General features: G+C 46.1%; 1 protein-coding gene across 2 annotated transcripts in view; it reads right to left on the reverse strand.

Annotated features, from left to right (window-relative positions):
- Positions 1 to 1186: 1186 nt before the first annotated feature.
- Positions 1187 to 25529, reverse strand: part of LRRC7 (leucine rich repeat containing 7) — a 103617-nt gene continuing 79274 nt past the window's right edge. For both annotated transcript variants that reach the window (XM_054384025.1, XM_054384024.1), the window contains 5 exons: positions 23363 to 23482; positions 16206 to 16463; positions 15275 to 15367; positions 11700 to 11774; positions 1187 to 1294 (listed from right to left, as the gene is read on the reverse strand). In XM_054384025.1, the coding sequence (XP_054240000.1) occupies positions 1187 to 1294; positions 11700 to 11774; positions 15275 to 15367; positions 16206 to 16463; positions 23363 to 23482 (654 nt within the window). The remainder of the gene's footprint in view (positions 1295 to 11699; positions 11775 to 15274; positions 15368 to 16205; positions 16464 to 23362; positions 23483 to 25529) is intronic.

The following is a 25529-nucleotide window of genomic DNA, read 5'->3' on the forward strand; positions in this document are numbered from 1 at the left end:
TTGTAAGGTAACAGGTTGAATGATCAAATTAGGAAGAAATTCTTTACAGTGAGAGTGATGAGACACTAAAACAGGTTGCCCAGGGAGGTTGTGGATGCCTCCTCCCTGGAGGTGTTCACAACCAGGTTGGAGGAGGCCTTGAGCACCCTGGGCTAGTGGGAGGTGTCCCTGCCCATGGCAGGGGGTTAGAACTGGATGATCTTTAAGGTCCCTTCCAACCCAAACCACTCTATGAATCTTTAAAATTAGCAGCCACAATAGCAGTTTTACTGCCCCCCATCACAACCTTCCCCCATTGCTCCCCCAGACCTGCCTCAGCTCACTGCTGATCCATGAAGTATCTTCACATGGAACCAACTGGAAGTATCAAAGCAAAGGAAGAAGTTAAACCAGTTGCCACGTGGGGTTATTCCTCTCCAGGCCCCCGAGCTGAGAGTGGAATTTCTTAATCCTCTTACCCTGTCTAGTGCCATTTTGGACTAATTAATCTGGAGCCAGCTCTACACACTGCATATGTACAGATATTTTCATAAGGCATAGAATGTCTTTGCATTGAAAATAAATCAACATCAGTACATTTAATTTAATATATACTTTCTTTGAGGTGCTTAGGAAAATATTCTCTTTATTTTTTTTCTATTTCTCTCTCTCTCTATTTTTTTTAATTCTCTCTATGTGACATGATAGAAATATCTCATGGGAAGTACAGCTTAATTTATTATTGTAATTATAATTATTATTCTCTTTATAAAGGCATATACAACTTTGAGGCAGTGTTTTTGATGGACAGCAGAATTCCTACAGGATTTCCTTCACTTTTTTTTTCTTTAATGTGCTTCTGTGTTTCCAAATCGTATGAAATCGATCAAAACAAAACAAAACAAACCCAAAACCCTGCATCAATGCACAGCCAGAGGCTGACAATTAAAACTAGTACCTAGCCACATGAACAATATCTTGATAACATTACTATTTTTTGGGGGGGGTGGGGTTTGGTCATTTTTTTTTCTTCTCCCAGATGATGGGTACTAACATAGAATATGATACATTTTGGCACTACCCTTTGCCATTGGTCCAGCAATTGGCAAACAAAACCAAAAAAAAATTATTTTTTTCCCCCTAGGTATATAAATCTGTTTGAACATTAGGTCTGGCTTAGACATATTTGCTATTGATAAAAAAATATTTAGACAGTAAGCTCACGTTGAATAACTAGGTCTACTGTGTTCTGGAAACTCTTCAGTAGTAGAACAGCTTTCTCATGTTCCATATGTACAAAGCTGTGTCCATTGGCCTGCAACACAAACACAAGGAGAAGTCAAATGAGGTCAGAGAGTCAACTGTGTGGGATGGAAAAGGTCTCTCAAGATCATGAGTCTGAACAAATGAGAACAGAGAATCATAGAAGCACAGAATCAGAGAATCTAGTATCATAGAACCATAGAATCATAGAATCTAGCATCACAGAACCATACAATCTAGCATCACAGAACCATAGAATCATAGAATCTAGTATCATAGAATCTAGCATCATTGAATCATAGAATCTATCATCATTGAATCATAGAATCTAGCTTCATAGAACCACAGAATCATAGAATCTAGTATCATAGAACCATAGAACTATAGAATCATACAAGCTAGAATCATAGAATCGTAGAATCTAGTATCATGGAACCATAGAATCATAGAATCTAGCATCACAGAACCACAGAATCATAGAATCTAGCTTCATAGAGCCACAGAATCATAGAATCTAGCTTCATAGAACGACAGAATCATAGAATCTGCTTCACAGAACCATAGAATCATAGAATCTGGCATCATAGAACCATAGAATCATAGATTCTAGCATCACAGAACCATAGATTCTACCTTCATAGAACCACAGAATCACAGAATCTAGCTTCATAGAACAACAGAATCATAGACTCTAGCTTCACAGAACCACAGAATCATAAAATCTAGCATCATAGAACCACAGAATCATAGAATCTAGCATCATAGAACCACAAAACCATGGAATCATAGAATCTAGCAGCATAGAATCATCTAAACATAGAAACTAGAATCATAGAATGGTTTGGGTTGGAAAAGACCTCTAAGACCATGGAATCCAGCCAGATGAGGTCATAGAATCATAGAATTGTTTCAGCTGGAAAAGACTTCTACGATCATCAAGTCCAACCAAATGAGGACCTGGCTGGGCAGCCTGTTCCAATGCCTGACCACTCTTGCAGGAAAGAAATTGTTCCTAACTTCCAAACTAAACCTTCCCTGGGGCAATTTCAGGCCATTTTCTCTCTTTCCATTACCTGATACTAGGGATATTGGGACCAACCCCCACCTGGCTCCAACCCCCTGTCAGGGAGTTGTAGAGAGCCAGAAGATCTCTCCTCAACCTCATTTCTCCAGGCTAAACCACCCTAGTTCCCTCAGCTGCTCCTTACCAGACCTGTGCTCTAGACCCCTCACCAGCTGTTGTTCAGTGTTTTCCTTCCAGGGAGCAAAGGGATCTGTGAAAATGAAAAGCAAATAATTGTCCTAGAGTGACTTCCTGCAAGCAAGGCTTTGTACCACTAAGACAACACCTCCTAGAATCCTAGAAAAAGACCTCTAAGTTAACAGAGACAGAATGATGTCACAGAACCATAGAATGGTTTGGGTTGGAAGAGACCTTAAAGATCAACTAGTTCCAGCCCCCCTGCCATGGGCAGGGACACCTTCCACTAGACCAGGTTGCTCAAGGTCCTGAGCACCTACAGGGCTGGAGCCTCCACAACTTCTCTGGGCAACCTTATCTGACTTTGGCCCCTGGGGATGTTCAGCCTGGACACAAGGAGGCTGAGAGGAGACCTTCTGGCTCTCTACAGCTCCTGAAAGGAGGTTGGAGCCAGGTGGGGGTTGGTGTGAGAAGACAGTGACAGGACAAGGGGAAACAGCCTCAAGTTGCCCCAGGGGAAGTTTAGGTTGGACACGAGGAACAATTTCTTCCTCAGAAGGGTTGTCAAGGCCTGGCCCAGGCTGCCCAGGGCAGTGGTGGAGTCCCCATCCCTGGAGGGGTCTCAGAGCCATGGAGATGTGGTGCTGTGGGCCATGGTTTAGTGGTGAGCTGGCAGTGCTGGGTTAATAGTTGGACTCAGTGATCTTAGAGATCTCTTCCAACCAAAACAATTCTGTAATTCTATGCTCATTCAGAGAAAAAATAGCAAGAAAAGAAGCTTCAAACCAACTGAAGAGCAGGGCAGTGCTGCCTGCTCATCCTCAAAGAGTACAGGATGGTATCATGTAGGTTCTGCTCTAACTAATCAAGAAAGCTCTTTCCTACAGGAAACGTTTCTCCTGTAGGAGAATACACATCCAAAAATGCCTAAGCAGGGCACACCCAGAGGGAGTTGTTATTCATCCTCTGAATAAATGATCACCAGGGTCTGCTACTTTCCTTCCTGCTCTGCTCTCCACCAAACATGCTGTGACAGGACACCAATAAACCATGTCCCTCAGCACCACATCTACAAGGCTCAGACAGCCCTGTGACATCTGCAGGTATATTTTACACACAGGGTTACTCTTTACTTCTAGTGGTTAGACAAAAAGAGTGCATGAATTTTAAGATGAATTGTGGAGCCACCAAAATGAGGGTATTTTTAGAGCTCTTTAATGCATGGTGGCAAAAGCCCATGACATGGTTGACAGAGCTGCTCTCTCCTTGCTTGTGCTTACAACCACGCAACTCAGAAGTCACCTACTCAGTCCCTCCTCCAAAGTCACCTACTGAAAGTGCTGATTTAATAATGGGAGAATCATTTTTACTTGTCAAATGAAATGTTTAAGAGCTTGTGACAGACAGGAAAGAAAGAGCAGTCCTGCTCCCCCCAGGTCCCAGTAGAGCTTTGGTCTTCTGGAGTTGTGATGTTCATAAGAGAATTGGTTCAGTTGGGAAAGACCTCTACGATCATTGAAGAAGGACATGGATCTGTTGGAGCAGGACCAGAGGAGACCACGAAGATGATCACAGGGCTGGGGAACCTTCCCTATGGGGACAGGCTGAGAGAGCTGGGGCTGTTCAGACTGGAGAAGGCACCAGGGAGACCTTAGAGCAGCCTTCCAGTACCTGAAGGGAGCTCCAGGAGAGCTGGGGAGGGACTTTTATAAGGGCTTGTAAAAGGGGCAAGGGGCAACGGCTTTGAGCTGGAAGAGGGGAGATTGAGACTGGAAATCAGGAAGAAATTCTTTCCTGTGAGGTTAATGAGACACTGGAACAGGTTGCCCAGGGAGGTTGTGGATGCCCCCTCCCCTGGAGGTGTTTGAGGCCAGGTTAGGTCAGGCCTCGAGCAACCTGCGCTAGTGGAAGGTGTCCCTGCCCATGGCAGCCCCTCCAGGCTGCATGTCTCAAGGATGCATTTAAAACCCCCACAAAATATGTTCACAGGTTTTGTAATAAAGAATTGCCACTGAAGAGCATTCCCTAGGAACCATGGTAATGGCTTTTTCGTACAATTAAGCTCAGTTTTCAGAGGAATCCTCAAACTCTTAGAGGAAAAAGCAGAAGTAAACCTTTGGATTTTTCCAGGCTGGCCAGGGAGGTGGTGGAGTCACCATCCCTGGAGGTGTTCAAGAAATATGTGGACATGGCACTTTGGGACATGGTTTAGTGTCCGTGGTGGTGTTGGGTTGATGGTTGGACTCCATGATCTTGGAGGGCATTTGCAACTCAAATATTTCTATGACTGTGATTCCACCCAGGCAATCTCAAGCCTCTTAGTTTTTAAATCTTCCCTTCTTTCACTGGAGCTGCATAAATGTCTGCCAGAAATATCTGCTTCTCCTGAAAACATCCTGCTGAGCAAGGCCTGCCATGTAAATGTTTAAAATGATCCCCTTGGAGCTGTGGTCTGATTATCTTCTGTGTCAGCTTGAGGGAACTGCATAGATGCACAAAAGGACAAGGATGCGTGGCCATGGAGGTGCTCCAGCACTGGGGACACTGGGGACAAAGCATCAGACAGACAGGGGAGATGTTCAAGGGCAGGATGGACAAGGCAGCCTGGTCTAGTGGAAGGTGTCCCTGCCCATGGCAGGGAGGTTGGAACTAGATGATCTTTGAGGTCCCTTCCAACCCAAACCATTCCATGAATCTATGAATCTGTAGCATGAAGGTTTAGATGATGCTGAAAGTGTGGGGACTGAAGAAAAAGAGTTGATCAGTTTTGAGCCTGAAGCACAGTGTTCTGATAAAGAAACAGACTCCCTCATCGAGACAAGGCAGTACTGGGATAGAGAGCAGACAGACACCTGGTGCTGACTTCAGCTGTGTAAGAAGATTCAAAGTGCTCAGCCAACGACCCTTTAGATCAGATTTGTTTTGCTCCAATGGAAAAGTGCTGCTAAAATCATGCTTGCTTTGTGCTGTGGTAGAAAGAGCAACATGAGCCCTGTGTTCTCACAACAAATTGGATCCTACCCTTTCCTCTGAGCTGTCTATGGTGTTGAGTAGCAGTCTCACAGTATATCAGAGGTTGGAAGGGACCTCCAGAGATCATCAGGTCCAAACCCCCTGCCAGAGCAGCAGCACTTAGGGTAGTCTGCACAGGAATGCAGCCAGGTGGGCTTGGAAAGTCTCCAGAGAAGGAGACTCCACAACCCCCCTGGGCAGCCTGCTCCAGGGCTCTGGCACCCTCACTGCAAAGAAGTTTTTCCTCATGGTGAGCTGAAATCTTCTCTGTTCAACTTTGAACCCATTGTTCCTTGTCCTATCCCTGTGACCCACCCAAAAGAGCCTGGCCCCCTCCCCTTGACACCCACCCCTCACACATTGATAGACATTGATCAGATCCCCTCTCAGTCTTCTCTTTTGAGAGATGCCATGAGGGTTCCTGCCTTAATATGCTGCACTGGAAGCCCATCAGAGGGCAGACAGTGTGAGGAGAGTGGGGGCTAAGCCTGAGGGAACACGGGAAGGTGATTCCTCCTTTGGAGTCCCAGCAGAAACTGATGTCAGAAGCAGTGGTACTCGCAGAAGACAAGCGGTGCAGACAGTGACAGACGCTGAAGAGGACAGGTTCTGTCTGAAGGAACCTCCTTCCTCACAGTCACTGGCACAAGGAAGCCCAGGGCTCTGGCAGGGGCTTGTCTTATGAGATAAATGCAACCAGAGGTGATGGTGAGAGTGGAAAAGCAGGGTGGGGACAAAGTGATGCCAGTGACATTAATCATTGCAGGTCCTGCCTGCCTAGGGAACTGGAGTCTTTCAGCTGGAGGCATTGCTGAGATGCGAGAACTAAAATCTCCCTCATCACTGTTGTGTCTTTATCACTCTCTTAATTCCTCCATAAGATTAATGAGCTTGCCACAGCATAAATCAACACCTGGTAGTAGGCACCAGGCAGAGGTAGAAGGAAGTCACAAAGAGAAGGCAAAAATCTTCTTGCCAGAGAATTTGAAATGATGTTAGAAAAATGAGGAGCTCTGCTCAGGCTGAGCCCCAGCCCTGCCTGACTGATGAGAGTGCAAAGGCAAAGCCAACTCATCCCCCTCAAAGTGATGAATAAATCAGGAGAGTGATGATTGTTACTCCTCAAAAAAAAAAAAAAAAAGGGGGAAAATAAAATAGAACAGAATGAAATAAAAGGAAATTAAATAATAAAAAATAAAATATAAAAGAAATAACAAATAATAAAATAAAAGGAAATAAAATGAGACAATAGTAATTAAAATATGAAAGAAATAAAAATTAAATAACAGAATAAAAGGAAATAAAATGAGACAATAATAATTAAAATATAAAAGAAATAAAATTAAATAACAAAAGGAAATAAAATGATACAATAATAATTAAAATATAAAATAAATAAAAATAACAAAACAAAAGGAAATAAAATTATAATAATTAAAATAATAAAAATATAAAAAATATAAAATAAATAAAAATAAAATAAAAAGATAAAAGGAAATAAAATGATACAGTAATAATTAAAATTAAAATAGAATTAAATAATAAAATAAGTAAAATGAGACAGCAATAATTAAACTATGAAAGAAATAAAAATTAAATAATAAAATAAAAGGAAATAAAATGATACAGTAATAATTAAAATATAAAAGAAATAAAAATTAAACAACAAAATAAAAGGAAATAAAATGATACAATAAAATAATAGTTATTAAAATAGGAAAGAAATAGAAAATTAAAAGGAAATAGAAGTATACAATAAAATAATTAAAAGGAAATAAAAGTATACCATGAATTAATTAAAAGGAAATAGAAGTATACAATAAAATAATTAAAAGGAAAATAAAAAAGAAATAAAAATAAAATAATAAAAAGCCCAATAAAATAAATCAATGAAAATAAAAATTAAAATAATGAAAATAAAAAATAAGATAACCAAGTAATAAAAATAAGAGAGACATTAAAATAATAAATTAAAAGAAAATAATAAGGAAATTAAAATAAAACAACACAAATGAAAATGAAAAAGTGTAACATTAAAAGAAAAAATACAAATAAATTAAATGCAACAATGAAAGGATAAAATAAAGAAGCATTAGGACCTTACATGTGATTATATAAACAGAAGTAAATGCACTTTGGGGCCACACCCTGACACGTGAGAACTTGCAGCTCCTCATGGCTTGCACCCTTCTGACATAGCAATAGATACAAAATGAATCCCAGCATGGTGGGGGCTGGAAGGGACTTCTGGAGACCATCCAGCTCAAGCAAACTCCTAAAGCAGGGGCACCCCCAGAAGCTTGCCCAGCATAGAATCCTAGAATCAGTCAGGGTTGGAAGGGACCACAAGGATCATGCAGTCCCAACCCCCCTGCCATGCCCAGGGACACCTCACACTACAGCAGGCTGGCCAGAGCCTCATCCAGCCTGGCTGCAAACACCTCCAGGGCTGGGGCCTCAACCACCTCCCTGCACAACCCATTGCAGGCTCTCACCACTCTCATGGGGAAGAACTTCTTCCTCACCTCCAGTCTGAATCTCCCTACTTCCAGCTTGATTCCATTCCCCCCAGTCCTGTCACTCCCTGAGAGCCTAAAAAGTCCCTGCCCAGCTTTCTTGTAGCTCCCTTCAGATCCTGGAAGGCCACAAGAAGGTCACCTCAGAGCCTTCTCTTCTCCATACTGAATCACAATGCCCAACTGGCTTTGGAACCTCTCCAGACAAGAAGACTCCACAGCCTCTGTGAGCAGCCTGCTCCAGGGCTCCAGCACCCTCACAACAAAGAATTTTCCTCTCATGTTGAAGTGGAACCTTGTGGGTTCCAGTCTGTGCCTGTTGCCCCTTGTCCTCTCACAGGACACCACTGGAAAGAGACTGGCACCTTTTTGCCCCCCACCCTTCAGATATGTATAAACATTGCTCAGATCCCCTCTCAGGCTGCTCTTCTGCAGGCTCACCAGCCCCAGGTCTCTCAGCCTTTCCTCCTCACAGAGGTCCCTCAGCATCTTCAAAGCCTCCACTGGACTCTCTCCAGTAGTTCCCTGTCCCTCTTGAACTGGGAAGCCTGGTTCTGCACCCAGTATTCCAGATGAGGCTGTACCAGGGCAGAGCAGGAGAAGCTCCCTTGACCTGCTGCCCGCACTCTCCCTCATGCACCCCAGGAGACCATTTGCCTTCTTGGCCACAAGGGCACATTGCTGTCCCATGGATAACTTATTGTCCCCCAGGAATCCAAGGTCCTTCTCCATGGAGCCGCTTTCCTGCAGGCCAATCCCCAACCTATGCTGGTGCTTGGTGTTGTAGCTCCCCTACATTTATTCTTGCTGAACTCAAAAGAGTACCTCAGTGATGAAGACCTGCCAGGCAGACACAGCCAACAGTCCTGTCCCTGCCAATACAACACTACCCTTACAGGACTCCCTCCAGAGCACTGCCCTGACCTGCACTCATTGCTTGTCCCCACACACAACCTCCTCACCTGGCTCTGCTGTTCCTTCTAAACCTATCTCACCTGAGTTTGTTTCTGTTCCTGAGCTCAGCTTTCAACACCATGTTTCAAAGCCATGGAGATGAGGTGCTGAGGGGCACGGTTCAGTGGTGACCTGGCAGTGCTGGGTTGATGGTTGGACTAGATGATCTGAAAGGTCTTTTCCAACCCCAACATTTCTGTGATTCTCTGATCCTCTTCTCTCCACTGCTGAGCTGTAATAGATGGGTTAGGGTTGGATTTGATGATCTTGAAGATCGTTTTTCAACCAAAACAATTCTAGGACTCTAATTATCTCTAGCTAATTTTATCCTTCATTTAACTTCCCTCATTTTCTTTATTCCACTGGTTTTGAACATAGTGGCAATGAAACATGAGTTGCCTACTGCAGACTTCAGAGGTGGTGACTCCTGCAGTGCCCATGCTGGGGAGGAGAGGTGGGGGAGTGAAGGAGAGAGGAAAGCAGGAGGAGAGAGGCTACTGGAGATGTTTGAGACATCCTTGGTTGGCTGACTTCCTTCATATACCCACTAAAGCCCAGTTAACCTCTGACCCTTGATCAGTTTGAGTGGCTTTAAAACCTGTTACAAGACTTTTGGACAACTATAATGACTCTTGTCCTGGTGTCACAACTAAATCTGGTAACACATATTCCAGGCTTAACAAAAATCCAAAGAGACCACCTTGCAGAGCATGTTAGAAGAAACAACCTTACAGAGCATGGTAGAAGAAACCACCTGGCAGAGCATGGTAGAAGAAACCACCTGGCAGAGCATGGTAGAAGAAACCACCTGGCAGAGCATGATGGAAGAAACAACCTTGCAGAGCATGGTGGAAGAAAGAACCTTGCAAGATATGGTAGAAGAAACCACCTTGCAAGGCAAGGTAGAAGAAACTAGGTTGTAGGGTGTGGTAGAAGAAATCACCTTGCAGGAAATGGTGGAACCCTCTTTTCCAGATGGACAGCCATCATCTCCTGTCACTGAGGAGGCTTTGAGAGGTCTGTTGAGGATTAGCCTCTCTATTTACAGAAAATAATGCGGAATTCTTTGTGACAGCAACAGAAGCCAGAAAAATCTTGGTTCCAGGAACCAAATCAAGGAACCAAAAAGTTGAGTTTTCCCTGTAGGTCATGCAGATGCTACCATGATCCAGCAGTGGATCCAGCAGTGGCTGATTTTCATCTGAGTGCTTTCAAAAATGCTAAAGCAGCAAAAACAAAAACAAAAACCCATTGCCAGTTACAATTCTGTCCTAAAAAGTGACTCCATCTCCTTCCACCAGTGTCCCACCAGCTGCACAGGGGGAAGTTCTCACCAGGCTTTGCTTTCTCAGACACTTCTGCTTGTGAAACAGCCTGCAAAGCTCCTCTCTCCCCACACCTCCTTGTGCTGTTAGCATGGGGGGAAAAAAAAGATGGATTATTTTTATTTTAGAGTTGAAATGGTGTCACTGGGATCACTCCAGGGATAAGCTGAAGGCATTAACCCTTTCCTGCACTCTCTGCCCTTCCTGGAGGCTGCTGCTGGCATCCTTGTGTCATACTCAGCATCCCCAGGTGAAATGAGGGACATAAAATCATAGAGGGACATAGAATCATCATAGAATGCATTGGGCTGGAAGGGACCTTTAAAAGTCACCTTGTCCAACCCCTCTGAAGTGAACAGGGACATCTGCAGCTAGATCAAGTTGCTCAGGGTCCACCAAATTTAACTTGGAAGTTTAACATTAGGAAGAAGTTCTTTATTATGAGGATGGTGGAACACTGGAACAGGTTGGCCAGGGAGGTGGTGGAGGCCCCATCCCTGGAGACATTCAAAGCTGGGCTTCATGGGGCTCTAAGCAACCTGCTTTAGTTGGGGATGTGCCTGATTACTGCAGGGGATTGGATCAGATCACCTTTGAAGGCCCCTTCCAACCCAAACCAGTCAAGAATTCTGTGATTCTATGATTCTAGGGTGCTAGGATTCCAGCTTTGTAGGATTCTAGGATTCTGTGATTCCAGGTTTCTAGGATTCTGTGATTCTATGATTCCAGGTTTCTAGGATTCCATGATTCTGTGACTCCATGTTTCTAAGATTCTATGGTTCCAGGTTTCTAGGATTCTATATTTCTGATTCCAGGTTTCTAATATTCCATGATTCTATGATTCCAGGTTTCTAAGATTCCATGATTCTGTGATTCCAGGTTTCTAAGATTCTATGATTCCAGGTTTCTAGGATTCCATGATTCCAGGTTTCTAAGATTCTGTGATTCTGTGATTCCAGGTTTCTAAGATTCCATGATTCTAGGATTTCAGGTTTTTAAGATTCCATGATTCTGGGTTTCTAGGATTCTATGTTTCTGATTCCAGGTTTCTAGGATTCCATGATTCTATGATTCCAGGTTTGTAAGATTCTATGATTCTAGGTTTCTAGGATTCTAGGATTCCATGTTTGTAAGATTCTATGATTCCAGGTTTCTAGGATTCCAGGTCTCTAGGATTCTATAACAATCCTTGCCATGCTCCCAGTGTGCTCACTGGGTTGGATTCATCTCCCCACTAGCAGCAGAGGGGTTGTGGGATAAGCACATCCCAGCACCTCTTTTTCACACCTGGTTTCGTTCTGTCTGAGGCAGGCTCATGAAGTTCTCCTCCTAACAGTTGGGTTTAAATTGACCCCAAAGCACCATGGTAACACAGCTAGCAGGTAACTTGTCCTTCAGACAACATCACTGACTCATTTGGAGGTAGAAAGCAAAGAAATCCAGCCCTACCTGGAGGATCTTGTCGCCAGGCTGGAGCAGGCTGGATGCTGGTCCATCAGGCTGAACCCTAGTAACAAAGATACCCTATAAGTCAGAAGTAACAGGAGGTTAGGATGCTATCACCAAGAACTAGTTCCCAAAATACAGGTCTCTCCCTAACTGCTGTCTAGAGGGTTTAAAATACTCTAGCAACGGTTGGGCACTAAACTCTTCTTCTAGTCTCTCTGTAACCACACACTGAGATGGGTTTCTAGAAGCTCTCCATGCTCTTGGGCTAGTTATCACCTCAAATCAATAGAAAAATCAGTTGAAATTCAAATCCCCCATCATAAAATTGCCCGGAGAGGTGGTAGATATCCCACCCTCTGGTGACATTATATGAAAGCAATGTCTCATATAGCCAGGGCAAGAGGAAGAGGGCTCTCAGGAGGGTAATTAAAATGGAGCAAGCATTAGTTTATCAGGATAAAGCAGAGCATGATCTGTACAGTCATCTTTATTTCCTTCTTCTGGGAGAAAAAAAAACCACCAAACCCAAACACATTTAAAAGCTGTCTTGATGTTCACAGATTGATAGGATGGTTTGGGTTGAAAGGGACCTTAAAGATCCTCTCATTCCAACCCCCTGCCACGGGCATTCAGTACAATGGTTGGTAGGGTGTCACTTAATCCAGTGTCTGAGGAGAGAAGGACTTTGAAAGGAAAAAAAAAAAAAAAAAAAAGAAAGGAAAAAAAGATGTTTTGAGATGTGTTTGCAGAATTTCAGTAAAATCTGTTAACAAAAGCCCCAAATCCAAGACTGAGATGCCCCCTCCCTGGAGGTGTTCAAGTCCACGTTGAATGAGGCCTTGACCAGCCTGCCCAAGGGAGTGGGAGGTGTCCCTGTCCCAGGCAGGGAGGGGGGAACTAGATGATCTTTAAGGTTCCTTCCAACCCATAAATGGATGAACCCACTTGGAATGTGTCCCACACAGCTCCTACAACCCTCTGCTCCTGCATCCTCTGCCTTTCTTCACCATGGTGACCCTGAGTGAGCACCTCAGAGCAGACTCTAGGCTGAATTCCTGCTGTTCCCACGGCTCCCAGAGGCAGCAGAGAAATTCCCTCTTGGGATCACCATGCACAGAACGCATGGCTTTGAGGGATGGAGCCAGGTGCTGGCCAGTGGTTCTGTGAACCTTCTAACAGCCTGAGCTTCTCGGGAGCAGAGCCATGGGCTGCTTTATGTCATCCACAGGCCATTAACTGGTGACACCAGGCTGTCATTGGAATGAGTGACTGCTTCTGGGCATCTTCCTGGCATCCTGGTGCTCACTGAGGTCACTGAGCAGAGGGTTACTCACTGCCAGTCCCACTGCTTGCAGCTTACAGACAGGATCAATATGCATGACTTCAGCGCATCACTGGCACCCGTGATAAGAGGCAACCTCACCCTCTTATCACTGCTGTGACGTTTAAACCATGATCAAGCTGATTTAAAGCTGTGGGAAGCAATGTTTCAGAGTAACAGCACAGCATAGCCTCAAAGGTTTAATGATTAAGTCCTTCAATATAAGTCCTCACCACTCCCTTTAGACTCAGCTTTGGATTTCTATTAGTGACAGCCTTCAGCCTCTCTACACATCACCCAGAGTGGGGCTTGGACCTCTCTTTACTCATTTCATAGATTCAGAGAATGGTTTGGGTTGGAAGGGGCCTTAAAGATCATCTAGTTCCAACCCCCTACCATGGCCAGGGACACCTCCCACTAGAGCAGGTTGCTCAAACCCTCATCCAACCTGGCCTTGAACACCTCCAGGGAGAGGGAATCCATTTCAATTTATATCAGTGGAACTCCAGCTTAACTCTAGCATCAGACATTAAACCATCCAAAGAAACCCAAGAAAGTCACAGTCTCACAGTCTCCAGTATATCAGAGGCTGGAAGGGACCTCCAGAGATCATCAGGTCCAACCCCCTGCCAGAGCAGCAGCACTTAGGGTAGTCTGCACAGGAATGCAGCCAGGGGGGGTTGGAAAGGCTCCAGAGAAGGAGACTCCACAACCCCCCTGGGCAGCCTGCTCCAGGGCTCTGGCACCCTCACTGCAAAGAAGTTTCTCCTTATTTTGAGCTGAAATCTTCTCTGTTCAACTTTGAACCCATTGTTCCTTGTCCTCTCCCTGTGACCCACCCAAAAGAGCCTGGCCCCCTCCCCTTGACACCCACCCCTCACACATTGAGAGACATTGATCAGATCCCTCTCAGCCTTCTCTTCTCCACACTAAACAGCCCCAGGGCTCTCAGGCTCTCTTCCCAGGGGAGATGCTCAAGTCCCCAAATCATCCTCGTGGCTCTGTGATGTTAATGTGATGTTATAAAGTATAATTTTCATGTGAAGTCTCAAAGGAGTACACAAAAATGAGTGAGTGTGTGTCCAGGTGGGCAAGAAGGTCACCAGCATCCTGTCTTGGATCAGTAATAGTGTGGCCAGCAGGAACAGGGCAGGGATTCTGCCCCTGTGCTGGGCACTGGTGAAGCCACACCTTGAGTACTTGGTTCAGGTTTGGGTTCTCACTCCAAGAAGGACATTGAGATGCTGGAGCAGGTCCAGAGAAGGACAACAAATCTGGTGAAGAGTCTGGAGAACAGGGCTGGCAAGGAGCAGCTGAGGGAACTGGGGTTGTTCAGCCTGGAGAAAAGAAGGCTGAGGAGAGATCTTCTGGCTCTCTACAACTCCCTGAAAAGTGAGGGTTGGTCTCTTCTCCCAAGGAGCAAGTGATAGAATGAGAGGAAATGGCCTGCAATTGTGCCAGAGGAGGTTTAGGTTGGATAGTAGAAAAAAATTTATTCACTGCAGGAGTGGTCAGGCCTTGGGAGGTGGTGGAGTCCCCATCCCTGGAGGTGTTCAAGACACTTGTGGAGATGGCACTTGGGGGCATGGTTTAAGGGCCATGGTGGTGTTGGGTTGAGAGTTGGACTCAATGATCTTAGAAGGCTTTTCTAACCAAAACAGTTCCATGAGTTTATCATACATTCAACCATGGGGGAAAAAAAAACAAACCCGTGATAGTATAAAGTGTAATTCCCATCTGCAGTCTCACAGAAGGACACAAAGATGATGTCAGGGACAGCTGCTGCATTACCTGAGAGCTGTGTGCATTCAATGGAATGATTCTTGAAATCCAAACCAAAAATCATCAAAGAGGAAATGGCAAGGAATGAAGATTGTGTTAAATTGGTCTTTCCAAGAGTATTTTACCATTTCCAGCTGCAATTCAGCAAACTCCACTCAGTTTTTACAACAGCAACCAGATAAATTCACAGCTCAAATTCCCTAACCCTGAAGCTGATTATCAGCTGATCATTAGCTGATTATCACCAGATGGACTTTTACTAAGCTTCCTTTTACTCTAAAGTGATTTCTCCACCTCTTAAAAATTGAAGTCAGGACTAACAAAAGCACCACCAATAACCCCTTAGCAAAATAAAAGGCCAAGTATGGGGGAAAAAAAATCTAAACCTTAAATTATTGACATAAAAGAAACTTCCCTCATCTCTGTCTCCACTCTAAAAGAAGGACAATTCAGAGAGAAGTTAAAAACTTACCTTATCAGAAGGTTTGAATGGATTTCCTTGTCCACTGATTCCACCACTGATACTAAATCCAAGGCCAGGATTCTTCTCTATCCTCACACAAAACTAGGTTAAAAAGATGCAGCAAGATGAGTGGATGCCAACATGAAAACTGCCTGACCAATGGCACCTGCTTCACCTACAGCCCATTTCCCCCTCTACTGGGACCTGGTGAGGTCACACCTTGAATGCTAGGTTCAGTCTTGGGGCCCTCACTTCAAGAAGGACATTGAGGGACTGGAGCAGGTCCAGAGAAGGGCAGCAAAGCTGGGGAAGGGTCTGGAGAACAGGGCTGGTGAGGAGCAGCTGAGGAACTGAAGTTGTTCTGCCTGGAGAAAAGAAGGCTGCAGGGAGATCTTCTAAACATCATCCAGTCCAACCTCTCTGCAGTCAGCAGGGACATCTCCAACTAGAGCAGGCTGCCCAGGGCCACATAAGTCTGATCTTGAATGTCTCCAAGGACAGGGCCTCAGCCACATCCCTGGGCAACCTCTTCCAGTGTCTCACCATCCTCACTGTGAAGAACTTCCTCCTGATGTCCAACCTAAATCCAACCCTGCTCTAGTTTCAAACCATTGCCTCTCATCCTATCATCTTGGTGGCCTTCTCTGGACACACTCCAGCAGGTCCATGTCTCTCTTGTGTTGGGGGCCCCAGAGCTGGACACAGCACTGCAGGTGAGGTCTCACCAGAGCAGGGCAGAGCAGAGTGGCAGCATCACCTCTCTCTCTCTGCTTTTGAGGCAGCCCAGGCTGCCATTGGCCTTCTGGGCTGCAGGTGCCCATTGCTTCTCATCCACCAGCATCCCTAAGTCCTTTTCTGCAGAGCTGCTCTCAATGCCATCACCCCCCAGCCTAGATTGATCCACGTGTCCACGAGTTGTTTCCCAGCCCCACTTCCTCACCTGCTCCTGGTAGGCATCCGTGCTCCTCTGCCCCTTGGTTTGGATTAAGCACCGGCCGGTCTGTGGTGCCCGGGAGGTCTGGGAGGAGGGGATCTGGATGGGCAGTGGTGGCTGGTACTGCTGGATGGTGACCTTGTTCATGTTGCCTTCGTAGTGCTGCTGCTGCTGCTGCTGCTGCTGCTGCTGCTGCTGCTGCTGCTCTCGGCTCCGGTGCTGCAGGCTTTGCGACCCCATTAAGGTCTGGATGTGGCTACCTGCCTGTGGGTAACGTAACCTGTTAGGCCAGAAATTCAGGAAGCTGCAAGGAAGCAATTAGTACAACTTACAGAGTCCACTCAAAGCAAACCTCCTACAGCACAGCAGAGGTTTGCTTTTTGACCACAGTTGGCTAAGAGCACCCCAGCAAACCTGTGAGGAAGAGCAGCGAGGACGTGGCTGTGGCGCTTAGTGGCCACTCATAGATTCACAGATTGCTTTGGCTTGGGAAGGACTTTAAAGGTCATCCAGTTCCAACCCCCTGCCATGGGCAGGGACACCTTCCATTAGACCAGGTTGCTCAAGGACTCATCCAGCCTGGCCTTGAATATCTCCAGGGAAAGGAGCCTCTCTGGGCAGCCTGTTGCAGTGTCTCAGCACAAATGAATTGGACACAGGATGTATGAGAAACAGGCTTTGTTTTTTTTTTTTTTTTCTCATGTCATGATACCTGCTTCTGCTCAGGATGTTCTCTGAACTGGAAACATTTCATAGGTCAGTGGTTGGACTTGATGATCTTAGAATCACAGAATCAAAAAACTGTTTGGGTTGGAAAAGAACTCCAAGATCATGGAGTCCAACCACTGACCTACCACCACCATGGCCATTAAACCATGTTCCACAGTGCCATGGCCACAGGTTTCTTGAACACCTCCAGGGATGGTGACTCCACCAACTCCCTGGACAGCCTGTTCCAGTGCCTGATGAATGCAGCTGCCAAATGTGATCATGAAACTCTGCTGGTGCCCTGCAAACTGACTGTGGAGGCTTTAAAGACCACTCTTGGACGTGGAAGAGCTTAAGAACCACTTATTAAGTCACTCTAGGGAGTGCTTGGTGAAGCCAGTCTGTGCTGTGAACATCCCACCTCTCTCATAGACATCTTTCATTCAACCATGATCAGAAGGGAAGGAAAATGCTCAAGGTGGACTTTTTAGTTCCTCATTAATTCCTCAGCAGCCACAAGCTGTGTCCACAGTTGGTTACTGAAGCTGTGTTACCCTGTACCACCAAGATGCAAGGGGAGCAGCTGACCATGTGCAGCGTGGTTCTGTGCTTCATGCTGCGTCATACTTAGCACAGCAGGGTCCTAAAAAGCAGAATCTCATAAATCCTGCTCTTTGCCCCTGGTCTAATCCCATCTCCACCACAGCAGCCCACAGCAGGTGCTTTGTCTGCCTCAGAGGAAGATGTCTATATCAAATACCAAAAAAAACCCCATTGTGCTGCCTCATTGAAAACCCCCAAATCTTACCAGGCTCAAAGATCATCCCTGCAGGGGTTTCAGAGCCATGGAGATGTGGTGCTGAGGCATGTGGTTCAGTGATGACCTGGCAGTACTGGGTTTAGGGTTGGACTCCACAATTTTAAAGTTCTCTTCCAACCCAAATGATTTTATGATTCTATGGTTGTTTTGAAGAGCAGATGGTGGTAGTGAAATAGAAAGGGCCTCCAGCCTCTCAGTCATGGCTGGCAGGGATACTCCCAAGTCAGTCCTGGGCTCCTCAGTTCAAGAGAGATGTTGAGGTACTGGAACCTGTCCAGAGAAGGGCAAGGAAGCTGGGGAGGGGTCTGGAACACAAACCCTGTGAGGAGAGGCTGAGGGAGCTGGGGGTGTTTAGCCTGGAGAAGAGGAGGCTCAGGGCTGACCTCATTGCTGTCTACAACTACCTGAGGGGAGGTTGTAGCCAGGAGGGGGTTGGTCTCTTCTCCCAGGCAACCAGCAGCAGAACAAGAGGACACAGTCTCAAGCTGTGCCAGGGGAGGTCCAGGCTGGATGTTAGGAGGAAGTTCTTCACAGAGAGAGAGATTGCCCATTGGAATGGGCTGCCCAGGGAGGTGGTGGAGTCACCATCCCTGGAGATGTTCAAGAGAAGCCTGGGTGAGGCACTTGGTGCCAGGGTCTGGTTGATTGGATAGGGCTGGGTGATAGGTTGGACTGGGTGATCTTGGAGGTCTCTCCCAACCTGGTTGATCCTATGATTCTAAGTCAGAAAGGGAAAGAAATGGTGACTCAGACACTTTTGTATGCCCCAGTTTTGAGGCAGCTGCCTTGCTCCAGTTCCATAGCATATGCTCCTTCCACATCCACCAAGACCTTCACAGCCCACACAGGGATCACCAAGAGTCTGCACAGCTTCAGCCATCACGTGGGCTGCTGTGATCCTGCAGCAGAAGAGGCCAACTAACACAGTCCTACACAACCCCCAGCCTGTGTAGCTCATCGTCAGAGGCTCAGCACCATGCACTTATGTCTGCTCCTCTGGTATCTGTTTGTTTTCCTTCCTCAGTCTCACTCTTCTTCTTTTTCATAGAATCATAGAATGCATTGGGTTGGAAAGGACCTTTAGAGGCCATTTTGCCCAAGCCCCCTGCAGTCAGCAGGGACATCCCCAACTGTATCAGGTTGCTCAGAGCTCCATCAAGCCTGACTGTGAATGTCTTCAGGGATGGGGCCTCCACCACCTCCCTGGGCAACCTGTTCCTGTGTTCTACCACCCTCATAGTAAAGAGCTTCCTAATGTCCATCTACCCTGCTCTAGCTGGAAAACCAGGAATTTTCAAGTTCCCTTTTGATGATCCCCCCCACTCCACTTCTACTCCTTCCCTTTTTATGGAGGAGCACCTAACTCAGAATCCAATTGATTTTGGTGACATGACAGAAAAAGTTGTCTTCCAGGAAGCAGAAATACTGTAGCCTTCTAACAAATTAGTTAGGATTATTCAATCTGAAGACGAAAATATCCAACTGTTCCATCAGAGAGCCCACAAACTATGGGATGATGACAAAAAAGGATCACGCTTCAAGTAGAGATGGTATTTGAGATGCATTCTGAACAGCAAAAGGGGCAGAAACAACCACTCCCACCCCACATAATTGCACAGGGATTTTGGTGTAGTATTCCCACCCTAACCTACATAAGGAGCCATCACTACACAGTCCATCTCCCTACAGCACATGCTCCTCTCCTTGAATAGAATCCTAGAATCAGTCAGGGTTGGAAGGGAGCACAAGGATCATCCAGTTCCAACCCCCCTGCCATGCCCAGGGACACCTCACACTACAGCAGGCTGGCCAGAGCCTCATCCAGCCTGGCTGCAAACACCTCCAGGGATGGGGCCTCAACCACCTCCCTGCACAACCCATTCCAGGCTCTCACCACTCTCCTGGGGAAGAACTTCTTCCTCACCTCCACTCTGAATCTCCCCACTTCCAGCTTGATTCCATTCCCCCCAGTCCTGTCACTCCCTGAGAGCCTAAAAAGTCCCTCCCCAGCTTTCTTGGAGCCCCCTTCAGATCCTGGAAGGCCACAAGAAGGTCACCTCAGAGCCTTCTCTTCTCCAGACTGAACAGCCCCAAAGAACAAGTCCCATCTCCTCTTCCACTGATTTCATAAAATCACAGAATTGTTTCAGTTGGAAAAGACCTCTAAGATTGAGTCCAGCCATTGACCCCAACCCCACCATGGCCACTAAACCATGTCCCCAGGTGCCACGGCCACAGGTTTCTTGAACACCTCCAGGGATGGTGACTCCACCATCTCCCAGGCAGCCTGTTCCAATGCCTGACCACTCTTGCAGGAAAGAAATTGTTCCTAATTGTTCCATACAATTCTTGAACATCTCCAGGAACACCTCCTGTTGGATTTCCCAACTACATCTCCACCACACAGTGACTCTGTTCTGCAGCACTCCATTCACACATCTGCCACAATTTATGTTTCCATCATTGCAACGAATCACAGGACAGTAGAAGTTGGAAGGCACCTCTGGACATCATGAAGTGCAACCCCCCTGCCAAGGCAGGTTCATCTAAATAAGGTCACACAGGAACACATCCAGCTGGGTTTTGAATGCCTCCAGAGATGGAGACCTCACCAGCATTCTGGGCAGCCTGCTCCAGTGCTCCATCACCTTTACATTAAATAAGTTCCTCCTCATCACAGTATCACAGTCTCACAGTATATCAGAGGTTGGAAGGGACCTCCAGAGATCATCAGGTCCAACCCCCTGCCAGAGCAGCAGCACTTAGGGTAGTCTGCACAGGAATGCAGCCAGGGGGGGTTGGAAAGGCTCCAGAGAAGGAGACTCCACAACCCCCCTGGGCAGCCTGCTCCAGGGCTCTGGCACCCTCACTGCAAAGAAATTTCTCCTCATGGTGAGCTGAAATCTTCTCTGTTCAACTTTGAACCCATTGCTCCTTGTCCTGTCCCTGTGACCAACCCAAAAGAGCCTGGCCCCCTCCCCTTGACACCCACCCCTCACACATTGAGAGACATTGATCAGATCCCCTCTCAGCCTTCTCTTCTCCAGACTAAACAGCCCCAGGGCTCTCAGGCTCTCTTCCCAGGGGAGATGCTCAAGTCCCCTAAGCATCCTCCTGGCTCTCCCTTGGATTCTCTCCAGCAGGTCTCTGTCTCTCTGGAACTGGGGAGCCCCAAACTGGACTTTCATGTTTAGATGGAACTTCTGATGTTCAAGCTTAATTGTTTCTTATGTTGAATTTCAATTCTAGAGAAGGTTTGCTGAGCCTGACTTCAAATAATTGCTCTGTTTTCCTCCCCAGATGCTGGGAAAGCAGGAGACTGGAGGTCACTTTCCATGGACACTGCAAACCCCCTCCTGAGGATGGTGGGTAAACAATTTTCAGAATTCATTTTCTCACTCCTGTTAATAGAGTTTGAAGAGATGATATTTGCTTCTCCTTGTGTATCCACACTGTGGCTCTTGCTGGAGGTGGGATAAGCTGCCTTTCTGGGGAAAAATGGAGTTAATTTATTCTGCAGACACAAAAAGAAATCTCTTATGCAGCCTGCTTCCCCCAGTTTCACTTGTGCTCTTTGCTTTAGCTCACATCCACATGAAAAGTTAATTATTCTCAGCTCACTCTCCAATATTTACAGTAGCAGGCAAGGAGCTGCCAAGGGATGGAGCAATGGTTTGCTCCACTGAGTTAAGCAGGTTTCAGTTGGATTATGCAATGCTTTAACTTTTGTAAATTCACAGAATGCTTTGGGTTGGAAGAGACCTTAAAGATAATCTAGTTCCAGGACACCTTCCACTAGCCCAGGTTGCTCAAGGCCTCATCCAACCTGACCTTGAACAGCTCCAGGGAGAGGGCATCCATGATCTCCATGGGTAATCTCTCAGCTTACCTCATCTGAGCAGCCATCTGAAAAATGGAGAACAAGACAGAAGCTGCAGTTGCTTACTTTGGTAACACAGTTGGTGATGCACAAATGCAAGACAGAGGCTGTGGTAGATGGGGTGGATAAATGCAGGGTTTGGGTTGGACTAGATGATCTCCAGAGGTCCTTTCCAACCCCAGTGATTCTGTGATTCAGTTTTAGCCCAGCATGCCAGTGAAGATAAGCAGTGACTCCTCTTAAATGTCTTATCCCAGTTCCTTGCATGTCAGAGGGTAAAGAAACCCTTCAAATAACTTGGCTGTCAGAGCCAGCTCCATCAGACAACATCAGGACCTCTTCCTCATCATCATCATCATCATCATTAAAGATCAGGCTCAATGTGGCCCTGGGCAGCCTGAGCTAATTGGAGGTGTCCTTGCTCGCTGCAGGGGAGTTGGCCAAGATGACCTTTGAGGGTCCCTTCCAATCCAATGCAATCTGTGAATCATCCTCCCTTGCCTTGGAAGGAGTCTCTGAGCTGTTCTGGGTGTGATGGCTTTAGTCACCCATCCAAGCAATTCTCTGGCACACGGTGCTGAGTGGTGACCTGGTAGTGCTGAGTTAAGGGTTGGCCTTTATGATCTTGGCTCTGGCCAGCCTGCTGTAGTGTGAGGTGTCCCTGGCCATGGCAGGGGGGTTGGAACTGGATGATCCTTGTGGTCCCTTCCAACCCTGACTGATTCTGTGATTCCATGATTCTATGATCTCAGAGGTGCTTTCCAACCTTTATGATTCTGTGTATCTCTTGCCGTTAACTCTTGAAGGAAGTAAAGAGCTCCTGCTTCCAAAGCTGTCTCAGGTGTTGACAGTTGGACTCGATGGTCTTAGAGGTCTTTTCCAACCCAAGCAATCCTATGATTCTATGAAGATGTGAAACCAGTAGGGAGATATGTGCCTCATTAGTGCTGATGGTTAATTAGGCTGCAGAAGTTACCGGTGTCCACATTGAGACTTTCACATTGACTTCAGGACCAGTCTCCATGTCGACATCAACCCACATCGTTATCACTGCTCATGTGTGCAGTTCCACCTTCCAAAGCTGATTGCAAACACAGTGCTGGTCTGTCAAGAGCCTCCATTCTGCAGCTTGAGGAGGAGAGCATCCAAAAATGGCAGTTTCTCAGGGAATGAGCAGAGCCAAGAGAGAGCAGCCAGTGTTTGCATCCAAAGGGGCCAGATCCAAGCACTGGAATGTAATATCTACCATCGCAAGGTACTAGAAATTAGAGCCCTTTTGAGTGAGTTCATCAGCAAATGGTGATGAACATCAGCCTGGAGGTCTCTGCCAAGATGTCTGTGAGCATCCAGACACTGGGCTGGCCTCCATCTCGACACATTTGTTGTGATGAACTGAAGAATGGAATTAAAATTGGAATGAAGACTTGTCAGGACAAGAGGGAGGAAGGCACCTGCCAAGCCCACTGAGGATATCCCACACAATTGGAATGAAGACTTGTCAGGACAAGAGGGAGGAAGGCACCTGCCAAGCCCACTGAGGACATCTCACACACTTTAAGTACCAGCATCTGCATTAAAAAAAAAAAAAAATCCAAACGCAGGCACCGCCTTCAATTCATAACCATTATTGCTTTCAGCTTTGGAAGACAAACGTGCATTTCCCAAACCTCTCCTCCTCCTCCTCCTCCAAAGGGTTCACTGGGGGAAGGAGCCCAGGGCAGCCCTGGTGCTCAGCTGGGCTGGTGGCTGGCTTACCTTCTTGGTGACGGTGTCCGGCGGCACGTCCCGCCGCCCCAGCGGGTAGGGGTTCCACTGGCTGCCCACTGCCACCTCCTCCTGCCCGTTGTCCAGAATGCTGCTCTGCTGCGATGGGGTCTGTTGCAGAAATGGTAGGGGCAGCCTTTAGTCAGCACCACAGCAAAATCACCTCTTCTTTTCTTTTTTTTTTTTTTGGTAAATAAATTTCAGTGAACTCAAGCCCACAGTTAGACTGCAACCCACTACGGCTACCAGGGAAATCCTTTCACAGTTCTAGGGTGTTTCATGAAGGTGCAAGTCACATTTCTGAGGGACTCTTGGCAAGCAGGACATCTTGAAAGGGATACAAGAGGAATAATGAGAATAATGAATGATGTGTAGGAGGGAAAAAAAAAAGAAAATATTTATTTAAGGTGGCTCAGTGGTTTCAGAGAACCAAAGTTGGGGAAAGCTCCCTATTTTAAATGTGCAGTCTGCCACTGATCACTTGAGTTAGAAGCTTCTCATTGCTCATTCAACTATCAAAAACTTCTCTAGTAAGAGCTTGCCACCAAGATCAAATCATGTTTCTTCAGAAAATATTCCTCCAGTCCTCCCTCTCTGTCCTACTCAGACCACATCTGTAGTAGTGTGTTCAGTTCTGGGCTCCCCAGGTCAAGAGAGACAGGGAACTACTGGAGAGAGTCCAGGGGAAGCTCTGGAGATGCTGAGGGGCCTGGAGCATCTCTGTGAACAGGAAAGGCTGAGAGCCCTGGGGCTGGTGAGCCTGCAGAAGAGCAGCCTGAGAGGGAACCTTATTAATGTTCATAAATATCTGACAGGTGGGTGTCAAGATGATGGTGCCAGTCTCTTTTTCAGTGGTGTCCTGTGATAGGACAAGGAACAATGGACAAAACCTGGAGCTTAGGAAGGTCCACCACAGATGAGGAAAAAAAAAATTGTTTGGTGTGAGGGTGCTGGAACCCTGGAGCCAGGCTGCCCAGAGAGGTTGTGGAGTCTCCTTCTGTGGAGAGCTTCCAAAACCCCTCTGGACATTGTGATGCTGGGCAAGCTGCTGTGAGTGCCCCTGCTTTAGCAGAGGGGTTGGAGTGAATGATCTCCAGAGGTCCCTTCCAATCTCCACCATTCCATGATTCTCTGTTATTTGGCTTATGGCTCCTTCCACCTCATGCTACACTGTGTATCACTTTGTGATGTGCTCACCCAGCTCTCGCTAGGCTGTGGCTTGGTTTGTTCTTAGCTATTAGAATATCCCAGAATCACAGAATGTTAAGGGTTGGAAGGGACCTCTAGAGATCATCCAGTCCAACTCCCCCTCATCTGCCCAATATTCATTAGTAATTAACTACTTTGATAATTATGAATGGACACATCACACATTTAAAGTGCTCTAAATGGGCTTGATACCTTTGTTACTTTTGTTCACTTCTCTCTCCTTCATCACTTTCCCCCCCTGGTTATTTCACTCCTCTTTTTAGTATTTTCAAAACCATCAATTTTTTCCTGTCCCATCCTGCTTTTCTATCTCCATTGCTTTACCATAGCTGGAAATTTGTTGAGCATGGCTATGGGATTCCTTTTTTTTTTGGTGACAGACTTCCCAAAAAATGCCAACATTGTGTCCCAACAGCACTTAGCCTGCTTCAGTGCTTATTCAGTTCTGATTAATGGCAATCTGCAAACTCAAAAGACAAAAAAAAAAAAAAAAAAAGCCTATTCTTTCCTTCTGCCATCCCAGCAACTTCTTCTTCAGCTTCATGGTTAAAAGAAAAAAAGGGAAAAAAAAAATCATGAAACACTTCTTTAGATGACTGAAAGAACAAATGGAACTGTTGCTTTGAAATATAAAAGCTGGTAACTGGTTGATTAAGAATTTTTTGAAGCAAAAAAAAAAAGAAAATCCTTGAAAAGTAAATAGAAGTAAATTGTGATTAAAATTGGACTCCTCAGAGGTTAATTGAAAAAAAAAATCAACCTGAATTATTTCAAATCACAGAAAATTGCCTCTTCATTCAAGAAAAATCGGGGAAGATGTGATTTTCCTTCTATTAAAAGCCACTAGAAAAACATTTTCCCCTCGTGAAACTCCACCACCTCCTTCAAGAGCTTTCTTTACACACATGAAAAATGGGAGACCAAGACCAGTCTTGGTACTTTTTCCACA

Source organism: Indicator indicator, chromosome 10 (assembly GCF_027791375.1).
Source record: "Indicator indicator isolate 239-I01 chromosome 10, UM_Iind_1.1, whole genome shotgun sequence".
NCBI classification, from domain to species: domain Eukaryota; kingdom Metazoa; phylum Chordata; class Aves; order Piciformes; family Indicatoridae; genus Indicator; species Indicator indicator.